The 15,156-nt window shown below is 44.5% G+C and overlaps 1 protein-coding gene across 2 annotated transcripts in view; it reads right to left on the bottom strand.

Moving 5' to 3' along the window:
* The window catches only part of NUP188 (nucleoporin 188), a 43,967-nt gene that overhangs the window by 5,665 nt on the left and 23,146 nt on the right, over window positions 1-15,156 (bottom strand). For both annotated transcript variants that reach the window (XM_039861504.1, XM_039861505.1), the window contains exons 13-33: window positions 14,798-14,863; window positions 13,714-13,833; window positions 13,023-13,149; window positions 11,376-11,528; window positions 11,065-11,191; window positions 10,765-10,852; window positions 10,595-10,671; window positions 9,730-9,844; window positions 8,321-8,441; window positions 8,131-8,197; window positions 7,310-7,438; window positions 6,845-6,984; window positions 5,933-6,039; window positions 4,708-4,914; window positions 4,429-4,598; window positions 3,700-3,769; window positions 3,206-3,273; window positions 2,599-2,794; window positions 835-912; window positions 421-506; window positions 1-146 (exon numbers count right to left, since the gene is read on the bottom strand). In XM_039861504.1, coding sequence (XP_039717438.1) covers window positions 1-146; window positions 421-506; window positions 835-912; window positions 2,599-2,794; window positions 3,206-3,273; window positions 3,700-3,769; window positions 4,429-4,598; window positions 4,708-4,914; window positions 5,933-6,039; window positions 6,845-6,984; window positions 7,310-7,438; window positions 8,131-8,197; window positions 8,321-8,441; window positions 9,730-9,844; window positions 10,595-10,671; window positions 10,765-10,852; window positions 11,065-11,191; window positions 11,376-11,528; window positions 13,023-13,149; window positions 13,714-13,833; window positions 14,798-14,863 — 2,458 coding nt within the window. The remainder of the gene's footprint in view (window positions 147-420; window positions 507-834; window positions 913-2,598; window positions 2,795-3,205; window positions 3,274-3,699; window positions 3,770-4,428; window positions 4,599-4,707; window positions 4,915-5,932; window positions 6,040-6,844; window positions 6,985-7,309; window positions 7,439-8,130; window positions 8,198-8,320; window positions 8,442-9,729; window positions 9,845-10,594; window positions 10,672-10,764; window positions 10,853-11,064; window positions 11,192-11,375; window positions 11,529-13,022; window positions 13,150-13,713; window positions 13,834-14,797; window positions 14,864-15,156) is intronic.

The raw sequence follows: 15,156 nt of genomic DNA, 5'->3' as shown, positions 1-15,156 counted from the left end.
CTCTCATATCCTTCATCTGCAGCACAGTGATGAACGCTGAGAACACCTTGGCCTTGGTCTTCTCCATGAGTTGCCGGTCTGCCTGCAGCACTCCCTCTAGGATCTCTGTCAAGGGTCCGAGAATCTCATCCACAGGACTTAACTCTCTAGAAACAATATGGGGTAGAGAGGGAAGGGAGAACACAGCTCACAGAAAGGCCACAAACTGCCCTGGCTCCAACTCAGGATGCCCACCAGGCAGCCAGCCTGACATCCCGTTTGCTCTGTCAGCCCCGTTCCATAACGGAAAGCTAGCCCATTTCAGACTCATTTTTCAGACTCATTTCCCCTTTGGGAAGGCAAAAGGTCAGTAAAAAGGATCAAGCAGGCCCCAGTGAGGCAGGCCTGGCTGCGGGCTGCCTCTCTTGGCACAACGCTCACCTCTTCCACTGCCGCAGGAGGATAAGCAGCAGAGTGCACATCATGGAGCCGAGGCGGAGGCAGTTCACTGAGGCTGGGACTAGGAGCTGCAGTGAGAGAGCAGACCACTTAGAAGTCAGGCTCCAGTGAGCTAGTACAAGCAGAAGATTCCAGCTCCACCCGCGGGCGCCTCTCGGCCTCATGCCTTTCCTAGCAGTGAGCTAACAGGGATGGAGCACAGGGATGGGGCACAGCGAGAGGCCAGGGGATGGCATGGCAGCGGCAGACCTCTGCCTCCCCACTGCAGCCGCAGGCGTCCCAGGCTGACTGAGCCCTTTAACCTGACCACTTGTGTGACTGCAGACTTGTGAGCTGCTATTTGACCTCAGAAACCTTCTCCCGGGCAGGAATGTGAAATCTCCCAGACACACTTACTAACGCTTTGGTCCCATCAAGCGCATCAAGGAAGAGCTGGCGACGCACGGCAACATCAGTCAGGTGCATTATCTCTGCCTGCAAAGGAACAGAAAAGTGTCAGTTGGGAAAATTCCCCAGACTTTAGAAGCCAAGAAACATGGGGTCCTCTGCCAGGTAATTAGTCATTGGTAAGGCATTGTCTCCTTCACTAAAATGGGGCTCGACAGCCCTGCTGTTTTGTTTGTCTACCCTTAAGACATGGTCAGAATCAAGCTCAGGTTCACCTCCTGCTCCTATGAGGGGCTTCCTTTGCTCAGACCCTTCAAAGGCTCCCAGTGCACTGGAAACACAAACTCAACAAGACCCGGGAGGCCCCACAGGGCCAGCTCCAACTGATCTGAGAATCACAGCCACAGCCCTATCGGCCTCCTTCCTCTCCCTTGAACATGCCAAGCTGTTTCCCGCTCTGGACCCTTGTGTCTGTGATTCCATCTGCCTGGACTACTGTCTTCCACGGGCTCTCTACCTGGAAGGCTCCTACACTCACGCAGGTCTGTCTGGACGTCGCCTCCTCAGAGAGGGCCTCCCTGACTATTCCCATTCTACTTTAGCGTTTGCTACCATAGCCCCGATGATTTCCTTCACAGTGAATTATCACAATCTGAAACTATATTTTTCTGTGAGTTTGTTGACAATTTGCCTCCCTCTCAGACCTCTCTCCACGAGGTTAAAGACCTTATCTGCCTTGTTCACTGCTATAACCCTGGTGCCTGACACACAGTAAGCATTCCATTAATATCTGTTATATGAATGAGTGAATAAGTGAATGATCAACTTCCTGGACTTCTTAGGGGGTAAAGAATATGATGAGATTTTCAAGAATTCAGGAACCAAAGCCTTGCTAGAGCCTTAAACGCAGGTAACACACAGGTTATTCCTGGGGGAAATTAATCATCCCCCAAAGACAACTGAGCCTTTGGTGTGTTTCCAGACTCAGGGTTCCATAACTGCTGTGCCACAGCAAAGCTCCAAGGTCGTGGGGAGTCTGGCACTAGGGAACAAGTCACAGAAGATACAGGAATATGCTTGGAACAAGGGGCATCTATCAAGCTGAATTTATTAATGAAGTCAAGATAGTAATATGGATTCCCCAGGGAAAGAGCAGTTCAACACCAACTCCTTACTACATAGCATGATGGTGTCAGGCTAAAAAAAAAAATGCCAAGAATACACGCTCTCCTTAAATGTTAACTCTCTCGCTAAAAACCATCTCTCAGTAGACAAACAGTACAGAAACAATGGTCTCTGTTCTTTTTCTAAGACCAGGAAATGCAGTTTCTAGAACCAATGAAAACAAAACTGCTCTCCAGAGAGGGTACTGCTGCAGCTGCTACAGCTACCTGCTGACTAGTCAACAAATATCTACCTAGCACCACATGGCACAGCACAAGACAGTAATTAATGCACGTGCGTGAGAGGGAGACGATGGGAAGGAGCCCCTAGGACTTACCCAAGGCTGCAAAGGTAGCTACTAGAGACTTTCACGAATGTCTGAGGGATTTCAAATTAACTTCTCTGCACTTTTCTTAAGGATCTCTTGAGGACCCAACACCCTCAAATACTCCACATTAGCGCCCAGCTCTTGACACAGAACTTGTTACATTTTAGCTCTCAGAGAAAAACCCTGACCCATTCTTTATCCCAAGGGGCTGCATGTACTAGGCACTCCAGCACAACGCTGCTAGGAAACCAAAGTGAAAACTCGCCCCAGGAGGTTCGTACATGACTCGTGGCAATGATGAGAAGCATCCTCCAGGCGGAGACCAGCATCTGATATTCTACCAAGGCGGTGCAGCTGCTGCCCTCTGTGTCAGCAGTGTGAACCGCCAAGGACTTCACATACCCTGACCAGTAGGCAAAGCGCTTCTCACTGGAAAATTTCTTGAGTGTATCCTTTAATGACTGGTCTAGTGAGCCCCTAGGGAGTCAAGAAAAAACAAAACCTACCATTAGGTTTTGAAAGTGATGGGAATGTGATGGGCACAGACCCTTGTTGAGGCAGAGAAAGCAACCTCACATGGGCTTAAAGGCAGCCGGCTCCGGATCCCTCCAATGTGTGGGGCTCATACTTCTCGCTCAACATAATGGGTTAGGCTGAGGCCTTTTCCAGGATTCCTTCTCCATAAAATCTCGAGCACATGGAGTTTGCGTCACAATAACTCTTTCTGATAATCATAAATGCCATCAGTGGAGTGGCCCTCCATAAATGGCTCCAAAGCAGCTCTCTCCTCTGCCTGGGCTTATACGACCAAGCACCCAGTGTAGGCCACCATGGTCCCTCCCGCCCCCCAAACATTTCATTACAATCTCAAAAGGGGAAAGGACTCACTTAACTACATAGTATATCTCCAAGCAAATTATCTTCATGATTAGGGCACAGGTCTCCAGGATGCTGGGCTGTGGAGGGGAGAGCAGAGCAGAGAGCAGTTGGGGGAGAGCCTCCTCCCTGGTGTCCCCGCAAAAGGAACAGAGCAGGGACCCAACACTTAGAGAACGAAAGGGCACATTCGCTATCGAATGTGAATGGCCGTCTGACTTGCAAGGGCAGAAGCTTCAGGTCCACAGTGTCTCCAAGTTAGCGGAGAAGACCATGGGGCCACCGACACAGAGCAGGGCGCGCCCCTTTCCTTCCCAAAGCAGAGCACCAAAGGGAGAGAAAGCTAGCACTTCTCAGAGAAAGAAGTTTCTAGTGAAGAGAACATTCTAATTAGGGAAGGGACCATTTTCTACAGCTCAGTCTCACAGCCCAGTTTTTCCTCCCAAGGACTTTCAGTCACTGTCCCCAACCTTCACCTCCTCCCACCCCTACAACACACAGCTTACCTCAGATGTTTCTGAAGGAGGAGAAAGAGTTCCAAACAGTGGACTGGTTAAATTCTCCCAAAACTTGGGTCTAAAAAGAAAATACATGCTGTACATCATGCTTTCTCTCACAGAGTCCTTTCTCCACCTCTGTAGCGGTTACTTCTCCGAACCCTGGCATGTATCTCAAAGGTCACTTGTCTTACAGAAGTGCAAAGGGTTCCACAGATAAAATTATGTTTTCCTCTTAAGAAACACAATTGTACAGTATAGCGCTGACCAATAAAAATTCTCGTGGTTCACTCCACTGTACATTTCCAACAGCCCCATAAAGAGAGTGAAGAGGGAAAGAAGGATGCAGACTGCCCTGTTTAGCCTTTTTGAAGTTCCTTCCTTTTTTAAAAACAGAGTCTAAAACAACAGGTTGTTTCATTCAGTTCCTAGGCTTGAGCAAGCCACACTCATCTGAATCTACTGTTTCTAAAGAATAATGGGTTTTAGGAGTTGGCAGAAGACAGGGATACAAAAGGCAGGAACTCTAAGATAAACATATCTTTACCTTAGAGTAAAGATGACACCTGCTGGAGGCAGCATTAAAAAGAGAACAGCCGAGTGAAACTCCCGCTGGCTGACTCAGGCGCTAAGCACTTCCTGTGCATATGCTCAGTGATCTGGCACAACAAACTTCTGAGGTAGGAGCTACCGTTACCCCATCTCACAGACAAAGACCCACCCTCTAGAGTCACTTACTTGGTCCTGAGGACCAGCATGGCACTGTCCCGGCGGTCCTGCCACAGCGCGTGCAGAAAGGCAATGGCCGCCCGGTGCAGCAGGGGTGGGCACCAGTAGCGATCCTGCTGCTGGGAATCGATCAGTTCCAGCACCACGTGGAGACAGCTCCACACCCCAAGGCTGAATTCCTGCAAGAGGGTCATGGCCACTGCTGCTGCCAGCAACTGCACATGCACAGAGCCCAGCCCCCACCTCCCATGGAGCCATCTCCCTGCTCTGTCCCAGGTGCAGGCTCACCTTGGAGCCATCACTGCCATCCTTCACCTCCAGATTCAGAAACAGTTCGATAAGGCCCGGCTGAGTCTCTACTGCGACTGTGAGGAATTCCAGGATCATGACTTTGATGCGCATGTCCTCAATCTTGCTCTGCAGTCGGGTCAGGAAGGCGTCGCGAATGGCAGCTGCGTCATTGCCCAGGCAGGCATACACTGACATGGGGGCCACCTGGTAGAGACCAGGACACACAGGCTCAGAGCAGTACTTCTAAAAAACTAACAGGCTCCTGCAGAAGGGTGCTGGAGAACACTTAGAAAGCAGGCAGAAAGAGAAACATCCAGACATACAGCTCTGGGTCCAAAGGGACATCACCCCAAACCATAGCACGAGATGCCCAACAATTCACAGAAACATTAATCAATGTAGGAAGATGCGCGACCTCTCTCGAGATTCAATAAATGCAAAGTAAAAAATCAGACAATATGGATTTGCCTACTAGAGTATCAAAGATTAAAAAACTGCTGAAGCCACCTGTAGCAAGGATACAAGACTTGGTGTTCAGAGTATAAACTGTTACAGTCCTTTTTGGGGGACAATTTAGAAATGTTTAATAAAAATTGAAATGTGCACTGACATCTACGTAATTTGTAGGAACTGTAAACAGAAGTTTACAGAGTTCTAGGGGTAATAACATTCACTGCAGTGCTGTTCACAATAGCGAGAAAGAGAAACTAGCTCACATAAATCAGGGTACAGCCACCGTATGGCATGCCATACAAGCATTTAAGATAATCAAGTAGCTCCAAATGTGCCCACATGGAAAGACTGCAAAATATGGTGTTAAGTGAAGAAAGCTAATCATAAAATACTATGTATAGTGGAATTCTACTTCTCTAAAGAGCAAAAGCATACACCCAAACACCCTTTACTATATAAGCACAGATAAAAATCTAGACCAATGTATACCAACCTGCTCATAGAGATTCTTGGATCGTACAGAGCCTTAACTTTCTATGTTACATTTATCTGTAATGTTCAAATAAATATTTTTAAATGAGTATGTGTGTCTGCTGTAATCGGGAAAATAACCCTCATAAAACACAATTTGTATATGTATACGTGTATGGCTGTGACACCTTAAAAGTCAGAGGAGTCTAACTTAGCAGCTTCTCTTGGGAGAAGGCAAGAGTAGTCACAAGCACCAAGCCAGCTGTCTAGAGCTTTGGCTGGTTAAGTGGGATCCTACCGTGGCCAGACGCTTCAGCAGCTGGATGGCAAGCCGTGGCAGAGCAGGGTCATGTTTATGGTAGATGTACTTGGCAAGAACAGCAATGAGGTTGTTCCCATGGGCACCTGAAGAAGCAAAGGAAACAGTTTAGATACCCAGTGTGCCTGATTCGAGCTCTTAAGAGAGAATGCTGTTCAAAAAGGCTCATATACATGAGGGAATGTACCCTCAAGCGCACTTGGAGGGCCAGAGCGAATCTGGGTGGCTATGTCATTCTTTTTCAGTAGCCAAGGGGACAGGCAGGATTTGGGAGTAAACAACTCAATCCAATTCATTGAGAGCAAAAAGAAATACATTTTGAAGAGAACAGGTAGTCTTTATCAAGTAGGTTAGAAAAAGACATCACACTGCAGCATTGCACTGAAATGCAAAAATCATAAAAATCCCAAAATAATACAGTCGGAATATGTCTTAGACATTATCCAAACTACCTGAAAATGAGGAAACCCAAGAAGATTAAACGAATAGTTTAAGATCAAAGAGTACTAACAGTCAATAATTAAACAGGAACTTTTATGTTTTACAGGTGGTTTCTAAGGTAGATACTACTATTATTCCCATTTTATGGAAGAGAAACCTGAGGCAGAGCTATTAACAATGTGCCTAATGTCACAAAGCTGATTGGAGTCAAAATCTGACCCAAGTTAGTATGACTTTGAACATGCGTCCTTAACTATTATTCTGTCATCAGTAGGAGGCAGAAATGAAGTATGATCCAGTTCTCCTGTTTCTAAGTCCACGGTGGAAGCTGGTGATCATTCTTAAATTTCCTCAAGAAGTTAATCAGAAAATACTGCTGACATCTAAAAACACAACTTGGAATATGGACTTATGGGCAAAAACGTTGCTGACTGGAAGAGAAATACATACCATGTTGTGTGAGAGCCTGTTCCAGGGGGGACACCACGTTAGAAGGAGGTTTCAGCCGAATGACATTATTGGTGACAGAGAACGCCAGTTTCACTGTCTTGATAAGCAGCTGGCCCTGCCCCTGGCCCTCTGCTCCATCACTAGGATGCCAAATGGAAACCAGAGTTGATTCAGACAACATGACTTCATTTGTAACATATGTGCTCTCATGAATTAGATTCCAACAATCATCCCAGAGTTCAATAGTTTCCATTAGAGGCTCCAGTCCAAACCAGGAAAGAGGAGGAGCAATTAACTCCATCTTCTATGGGCCAGTCTATACAGCACCACTAGGATACACAAAGGCTCCGTCCTAGAGGTACAAGGTTGTCCTTACGAAGCTACTGCAAGCTAACTTAAACTGGAGTTCTTAGAACATGCAGTTACAATGAAGATAAAAAGAGGAAGATGGAGAGGGAGTCCCACCTGCGGGGCTGAGCAGCCATCACCATGTCGATGGTGTCCACACCAATGCCCATGATATTGATAACTGTCTGTCCTGCTTCTGTATAGGCCAGGCTGCAGATGCATAGAGACTGCAGGCTGGGGGTGTGGCTGGAAAACAGACACATTCTGAATGACAGGGAGCCACCGAGCTTATTATAGGAAAGAAAGGGCACTGTCCAAACCTAACTAACTGCATGTCGGTGATGCAGATCAGCTCTCTACCAGATGAGGGTTCTCTGATCACTCTCTTTAAACAGACTCGATCTTAAAGATCACCCTGAGAAATTATCTAAATGTCCATCAAGTAATGGATGTTTACCGAAATGAGTTATGATTAATCTACACAATGGACCACACAGAACCATTAAAACGAGCTAGGTCTATATGTAGTGGCATGGAAATAAAGTTAAAGAGCAATTAGTAAGCAAAGGAAAAAACCTAAAAGAATACATACTAACTTGCTCACAGTCATTTCTGGAAAACAGGTTTATGAAGGGCATTCTGCATGGACTATTTTCCAGTGAACATACATAATTTTTGTAAAGATCATACAAAATGGGGGGTGTGTGTGTGTGTACGTACAACAATCTCATTGGGAACAACCTCATTCCTACTTCATTTGCTCTTCTCTTTCCACAGGGAAAAAAGACAAACAGTCCAGTGGAAAGCAAATCAGAACCTCAAGAACACTGAGCTCTGGGCTCAACCTCTGGAGGGATGAGATAGCTCTACACAGCAGAAGCCCTCGGTGAGCGGCGGCATCTAAGAATACCAAGCGCTAGCAATCGCCCCCCTCATACCTGCTGTGCAGGTCTGTCTCATGGCACAAGTTCAGTATCGCATGAATCAGCTCCAGGATCAGGCAACCTGAACTCCGGAAAAGACACGGAATAATGTGGCCTTGTTTGATGACCCTCGCCCCAAGAAAGGGAGAGGAAATTCTCCAAGGAGCCAGAAACTCCTCAGACCTTCCCTTTCCACGCTTCTTACCAATCTGTTCTCTCACGCCGTGGGAGGTGTAGCGCCACTTGTGGTAGCTGGGAAGCATCTCCTTCAGCACAAACATGACACAGGGCACCAGGCCCTGGCTCTGGGTACTACCAAGCTGGCCCTACAAAAAAACCGTGCTGTGAGGGCTTATGCCACATAAGGAAAAGTCATTCAGTCATTAGAGATTTAACTTCAAAACCATCAGTCCCAAGGAAAACTGGGCAAACATGAGCCATCAGTGAAAAAAAGAAACATTAGAACACTTCAACTGAGCCCAAGTTGTGCGTTTCTCTAGAATAAAGAACTAAAAAGACTATGAGACACTGTCATGAAAGGCACCTACATGAAGGAGAGGGATAAAGGCTAATCTGGTCAGAAGGGAGGTACCTTAAAGATACAGGACTGTTGATGACAAAGAATGCCAGTGTCAGTGTCGTCATCACCAGCCATCCCCCTGACCTCTACCCTCCATCACTGGAATATCAGAAAAGAGATCCGATACTCAAAATCCTTTGTCCTAATATTACTCGTTAACACATCAACATCCTCATTTTAAAAATAGGGATTACTTATTTATATATAAACATCTCTATAAAGCAGCAGTCCCCAACCTTTTTGGCACCAGAGACCGGTGTTCCTATGATAATCTAACACCTGATGATCTGAACTGAAGCTGAGGTGGTGATGCTAGTGCTGGGGAGTGGCTGCAAATACAGATGAAGCTTCACTCGCTCACCCGCCGCTCACCTCCTGCTGTGCGGCCTGGTTCCTAACAGGCTACAGATAGGTACAGGTCCACGGACCTGGGGGTTGGGGATCCCTGTTATAAAGAACTGTTCAAGCCTTTACTGATTCCTGTAGGCAGAAGTGTGCCAAGGGCTTTTCACATGTGGCCCTCTCAACAACTCCACAAAGTAAAGATCACTGATCATTCCTATTTTACAGAGGTTCTGAGAAATTATATACTTGCCCAACATAAAAACCTCATTCTGACTCTAAAATCCATTTTACATCAGTATTTTTCAAACTGAGTCGTGATTCATTAGTGGATTGTGAGATCAGCTTATTGGAAAATATCAAAGTGCATCTTGCATAGTAAGCGTAGTGTCACGTTGTGAAACTTTGCCTCAGGAGTATACGTACATACACAGACATACTAAAATGTCATATAAAATGTACATGTTATCTTGGGCTGCAGTTAAAATAGCTTGACAGTCAGTGTATTTATATACCATACTGCCTATGAATTTTAGATAAATGAAGACAGATAAAGCCTTACTGTAGAATCTAGCACACACAAACTGCTATCACTATAACTTTGGGACAACTGCTCCGCCTGCAGACGAGATGGCAACAATACATCGTAGCAGGGATACCACTTCAGATGGTTCTATCTGACCAGATTTTACCTTGACAAGAGTGGTGATCAAGCGCAAGAAGGCAATAGTGACCCCATACTCGCCCTGGGGCTGTTCACTATTCATCAAGAGGTTTCCGTACCCTCCAGCATTCATCCCCTCCGCACTGGAAAAAGAGGGAGAGGCAGAGGGGAAAAAATGATGCGGCAATTTCAAGGTTTCAAGAAACTGTAATTAAAGAACATTCTTATATTGTCTAGATGGCTTGGGTATAAGAAAGCTCTGCAAAGGAATTAATCAAATTTAGGTAATTTTATACCCAGGGTATAAACATTAAGGACATGTTTTACTGATACACAACCTCAAGAGGTTTAAAGTGAAAAATCGAATACACATCAGGAAAATATCATTATCTTACAAGGAAGAGAGAGAGGAAGGAGAGAATGCTCAGGTAGTAAGATGGAGCTGTGCATTAACTACTGGTCTAGCAAGAGTGCGAGTAGCCAAGGAAACAAGGAAAAGTACAGTGATTCTGGCTTAAGAAAGGGAAGCCAAGTTTCTGGATCCAGACATCTTTGGATGCTCTAGACTGGAAAGTGAATTCTCATGCGTACCTACAGTGGTTGCTACTGGATGAGAAATCTCAATCTCTCTCTCCCTCCTCGACTGCCCCTGCGGAAACTTAAGCTTGCTGCTGAGACCGTGGGTTGCTGGCCTCAGAAGAAAGCAGCCTCTGTGCTCCAAAGTCACCACTGTCTCCTTTGCCTTGTCCTTACTCATCTCTATTTACAGTCAAAGGGCTTAACAGACAAAGGGCACAGTTAAATGGGCACAGAGAAGCTTCTTTAAAACTAGACTCGAAATGTCTATGATATTCTCAAGGAATATATTCTCCCCACCCTAAGACTGGGCTCACCTAATCATCTGACTCATGCTGGAGACCTGGTGGGCCACAAATGGTAAAAAACCTGTGTGACGAAGATCAGTCCAGACCTGAGAAAAGAAAAATAAGAGTCAAATGTCTGTGTCCTCAGGTATAAACCAAGTGCAACAATTTCTGGCTATTCAGAAGACATGGTGTCTCACCTTTGCTGGGTTCCGTGCAGCCAAAACAGTCAAGCAATTGACACAAGAAGCAATGACATCCACAGGGGGGGAGATCACTGTCGTTAACCTGGTTGGAGAACAGTGCCCTGTACTTAGTAAAATGAATGATATGACTTGTTCCATCACAAGTATTTTCCAGTTCTCTCTTTCCAAGTTTCTCCTCTCAGCAGAGATGTTAAAACAGGAAAGCCCTCACCTGGGGACATATATCATACCAGGGCTTGCCACAGAGAAATATGTGTGGACTTGAACTCCGTGAGTGTGTGACCAGACACTCACCGCTGCAACAGCATGTAGATGCGGGATGTGATGGGCAGGAGACAGTCTGCTATCGACAGATCTGTACTGATGACCTTATGGACCAGATCGATGATGGGTTTGACCCGCTGGCAGTGCTGAATCACATCTGAGGGGAAAGAAAGCCTGTGACCTCATGGAAAACAATTCCTTTAAGATCACTGAATAGTCTCTGAGACCCTGATGAACAAATTACAAGAATCACAATCTGGATGGTTCTGAATTTTATTTTGAAATCCTCTAAGCATGTCCACTTTTCCACCCCACAGTGATGTCTCCCTCACTGCCCTCACCTGCAGTGGAAACGACATGAAGCAGCATTTCGATCTCACAGGTAAAGAGGGTCCAGCTGCTGTAGGAGTATTCCCAGCGTACCAGGTAAGCCCTATCGTCCAACATTACTTGGCCCACAGTGCCCTGAGGTATGCGAAGGTTGGTCTGACCTCCTAAGGAAGGGACAAAGAAAAATCGATATAGTTATCTGAGGACCCAAGAGCAAGAGGTGACTTTCATACTGACACCAATATTTAATCATGCAGAGATACACAGGCTCTCTTCCTAGTACCTAACATTGCTTTTTCCATTAAAAAGCAAGATAAACAAATAAACAAACACCCTCTCTTGTTACTGGGTGAAGTGAGTCTTTTCCATGTTCCTGAAAACAGCTGAGTGCTAAGTGCAGAGTGGTCTCCCATTCAGACGAGGACTACAGGAAGACCACCTTATGGGGCTGAGAGTGCCTAGGTCACTGGGTAAGTCAGTGGTGATGACAGGATTAGAAGAGTAAAGCTGTTCCTTCCGTATTTTGCCTTTTGAGCACATGGAATACACGTGAGCTTACAAATATTAAATAATCACTCTTACACACTGCCAACAGGAAAATAAACTGCTATAACTTTTTTCTACAATTTGGCACTATCTGTTCAAAACTTTTAAATTATTTATTTTTAAAAACTGTGGTAAATATACAGTCCATTGGCATTAAACACATTCACATTGTTGTGCAACTATCATCACCATCCATCTAAAGAGCTTTTTTCATCTTGCAAAACTGAAACTCTACGCATTACCCAATAAGACCCCATTCTCCCACCTTGGCCCTGTGGACCACCAGTCTGCTTTCTGTATCTGAATCTGACTCCTCTAAGTACCTCACGTGACTGGAATCATACAGTGTCTGTCCTTTTGTCACTGTCTTATTTCACTTAGCGTGTCTTCTAATTCACCCATGTTATAGCATGTGTCAGAATTCCCTTTCTTTTTAAGACTGAATAGTAATATGTATATATACACACATTTAGTTTATCCATTTTATGTGTCGGTGGAATGAACATATATTTGAAATTTTTATTTTTATTAAAATTCTCTCTTAGCCAACAATCCCACTTTGGGGATTCTATGTACAAAAGTACCAGTATATAAGGGCATATGTACCAAATGCCACACTGTTCATAGTGGCAAAAGCCTGACACGGTTTAAACATCTTTTAGAAGGAGAAAAGTAAAAAATTATGGAACACCAACAATAAATTATGCAGTTACTAAAAGAATGAGTCAGATCCATATGTAATAAAAGCAGCTCGTAGAATGAATTTGTGAGCACATACAGAAATGTGCAAAAGGACACACATCAAACTCCTAACATTAACTAGCTAATGGAGACATGATTGAGGAAACAGTAACTTTTTAAAATATATCTCTGCAGTTTCCTTTGTTACAGTCAACATACACTATTTTTTAAATAAAGAAATCTAATGATGTAAAAAAATGAAAACTGATTAATATTTATCAAAAAATCAGTAAGTACAGCAGAGAGGAGAAAGAACAGCTTTAAAGGCACCTTGCATGAAATAACTAAAACAGCAGTGAGGTCTAAAGAGATGAGGTCTAAATAGAGGCCAGTGGCAAAGAGGCTAATGACACAGGGTCTCTTTATCTTACCAAGGGGGTAAAGGAGTTTGGGTGTTTGCCTCCGCCAGAGAGTTCCATCTTCGTGGGAGATCACATCATGAGGCTTGTGCTTATAAAGTTCATTGTAGAAAGACATCTTATCCAAGAAACTATATACCTGCCAACATGCAGAAAAAAAAACCCAGGCACACATTTACCTAAGGGACGTGTAAGGGGCTCCCACATCTGTCTTTCCGCTCTTTTAGCCAGACTACGTATGTGCCGACTCTCGAGCTTCTTACAAACTCACCACTGTGACTCTTCCTGGAATCGCCTCTGCACTCCTTGCCAAATCTTCACCATTCTTAAAACCCAACTCAAGGCCCCCCATGCTCCACAGACAGCTACCTCTCCTGAACACTATGGCCCTTACTACTTAAATGACATTTACTATAAACTACCTGGCTTTATTAGTTATTTATTTCTTATCTCTATGCTTCTCTTCCAATCAGATATTAAGGAACTATAAAGTTTTGTCTTATATTGTCTTATTCCCACAATAGCTACAATAGGTACTTAATAAAAACATGTTTATTTAATTTTATGGAATTGAGGCATGATCATTTTTCATTCAACTTCAGACTAATTCTTGCCATAGCAGTGAAATGTCAATGTGGAAAGCAGAAAGGTATCCTAAAACAGTATCTCTCACTGTCCTCAGGCATCCAACTAAAGAACCCACCTTTTTGGCAGTAGACTTCCCTGACACGAGGGCTCGCAGCAATTGCAGGAGTGGGGAGAGGAGATGGGGGAACATTCCACATACACTGTCCAGAATGATCCCAAGGCCAGAGGTTGGCTCCTGCAGTGGAAGGGGAGAAGTCACTGACCTGCACATTATCTACAAATCAACACAACTCCAAACTGCCAAGCGATCATAAGAAAATCTAAAATTAATCCTTTCCTTTAGGCAGACTCCCTAATAACGTAAGACTTCCATATTTCCACTGGAAAGGCTATCAATAACCGATGTGGCTGGGACCTAAGAAGAGACTATTACCGCCTCCATGACCTCCTCCCGGCCATCCTCTCTTTACAAAGACAACACTGTTCGCCTGTGCGGGACATTTTCACTAAAGTGAAAAGAGCTCAACAACGTGTGGGCACTGAGCCACCAAACCCAAGCAACAGATCCTCAATCTAAATATTACTTCACACCAGCGTCTCCCAGCAACACTGTGATTCTGTGAGACCGGACAGCATCTCAAGAAAAAGAGGACAAGATATGGAGGCAGTCAAGCCAAATTACCAAGTACAGATTTATTCTTAGCTGGACTTTGAGGCTTGAGGGCGCTATCAATGCTAAGACTAAGTGCTGGTGAGAAACTCTTCTCTGCCAAATTCTTACTCTAACAAGTTACATTATACTCTGACAACTCATAAGACAGTTACAACCCCCCAAAATTACCTTCGAGAGTTATAGCAATACTGGTGCCTGATACCCCCAATATGAAAAAAGACTTGGTGGGTAGGATAGACAGCGCATTGGTTAATAACATGGGCTACAGACTCAAGTCAGACAGAACTGGATCCCGATCCAGGCTGTCTGTCTCGCTGTGTGCACTGGGCAAGTCACTTCATATCTCTGAGCATCACCTTCTCCAATGTGCAAAAATGGTAATGATAATAATACTATCTACTTCATAGATTTTTGTAAAGATTAAATGAGAAATAGATATAAATGCTTAGGATAAGATTTATCACTAAGTTCCTGACAAATTCTGCTACAGAGAATACCATAGCATGACTCCCTCTGACATACTTACTGTTCCCCAGAATAGTTCTGGAAGAGAAGGGTCTGCCAAGACTTCACATGCTGTGTCGATTACATCCTATTGGGAGAAGGGAAAGAAAATGGCTTATTTTCCCTAGCTGAACCTCTCTCTTTTTTACTATATTCTGTTGAGATAAAAACACCAATAATACCTTCATATAGTATGTCAGAAAGAACTCTAGGCTTAAAAAGTTAAGTTTACAGCCTGATTAGGGTGTATTATATCTGTGGTATGACATCATGCAAATTCGACTCTCTCTCTGAACTTCAAATTCTTTATCTGTAAAATGGTGACAATATCCGCTTCACAGTATTGTCCTAGGATTTAAATATGATGTATCAGATGTGAAC

This window comes from Pteropus medius, unplaced genomic scaffold, assembly GCF_902729225.1.
Source record: "Pteropus medius unplaced genomic scaffold, Ma_sr-lr_union100, whole genome shotgun sequence".
Lineage (NCBI taxonomy): Eukaryota > Metazoa > Chordata > Mammalia > Chiroptera > Pteropodidae > Pteropus > Pteropus medius.
This window is presented reverse-complemented; position numbering and strand designations above follow the sequence as displayed.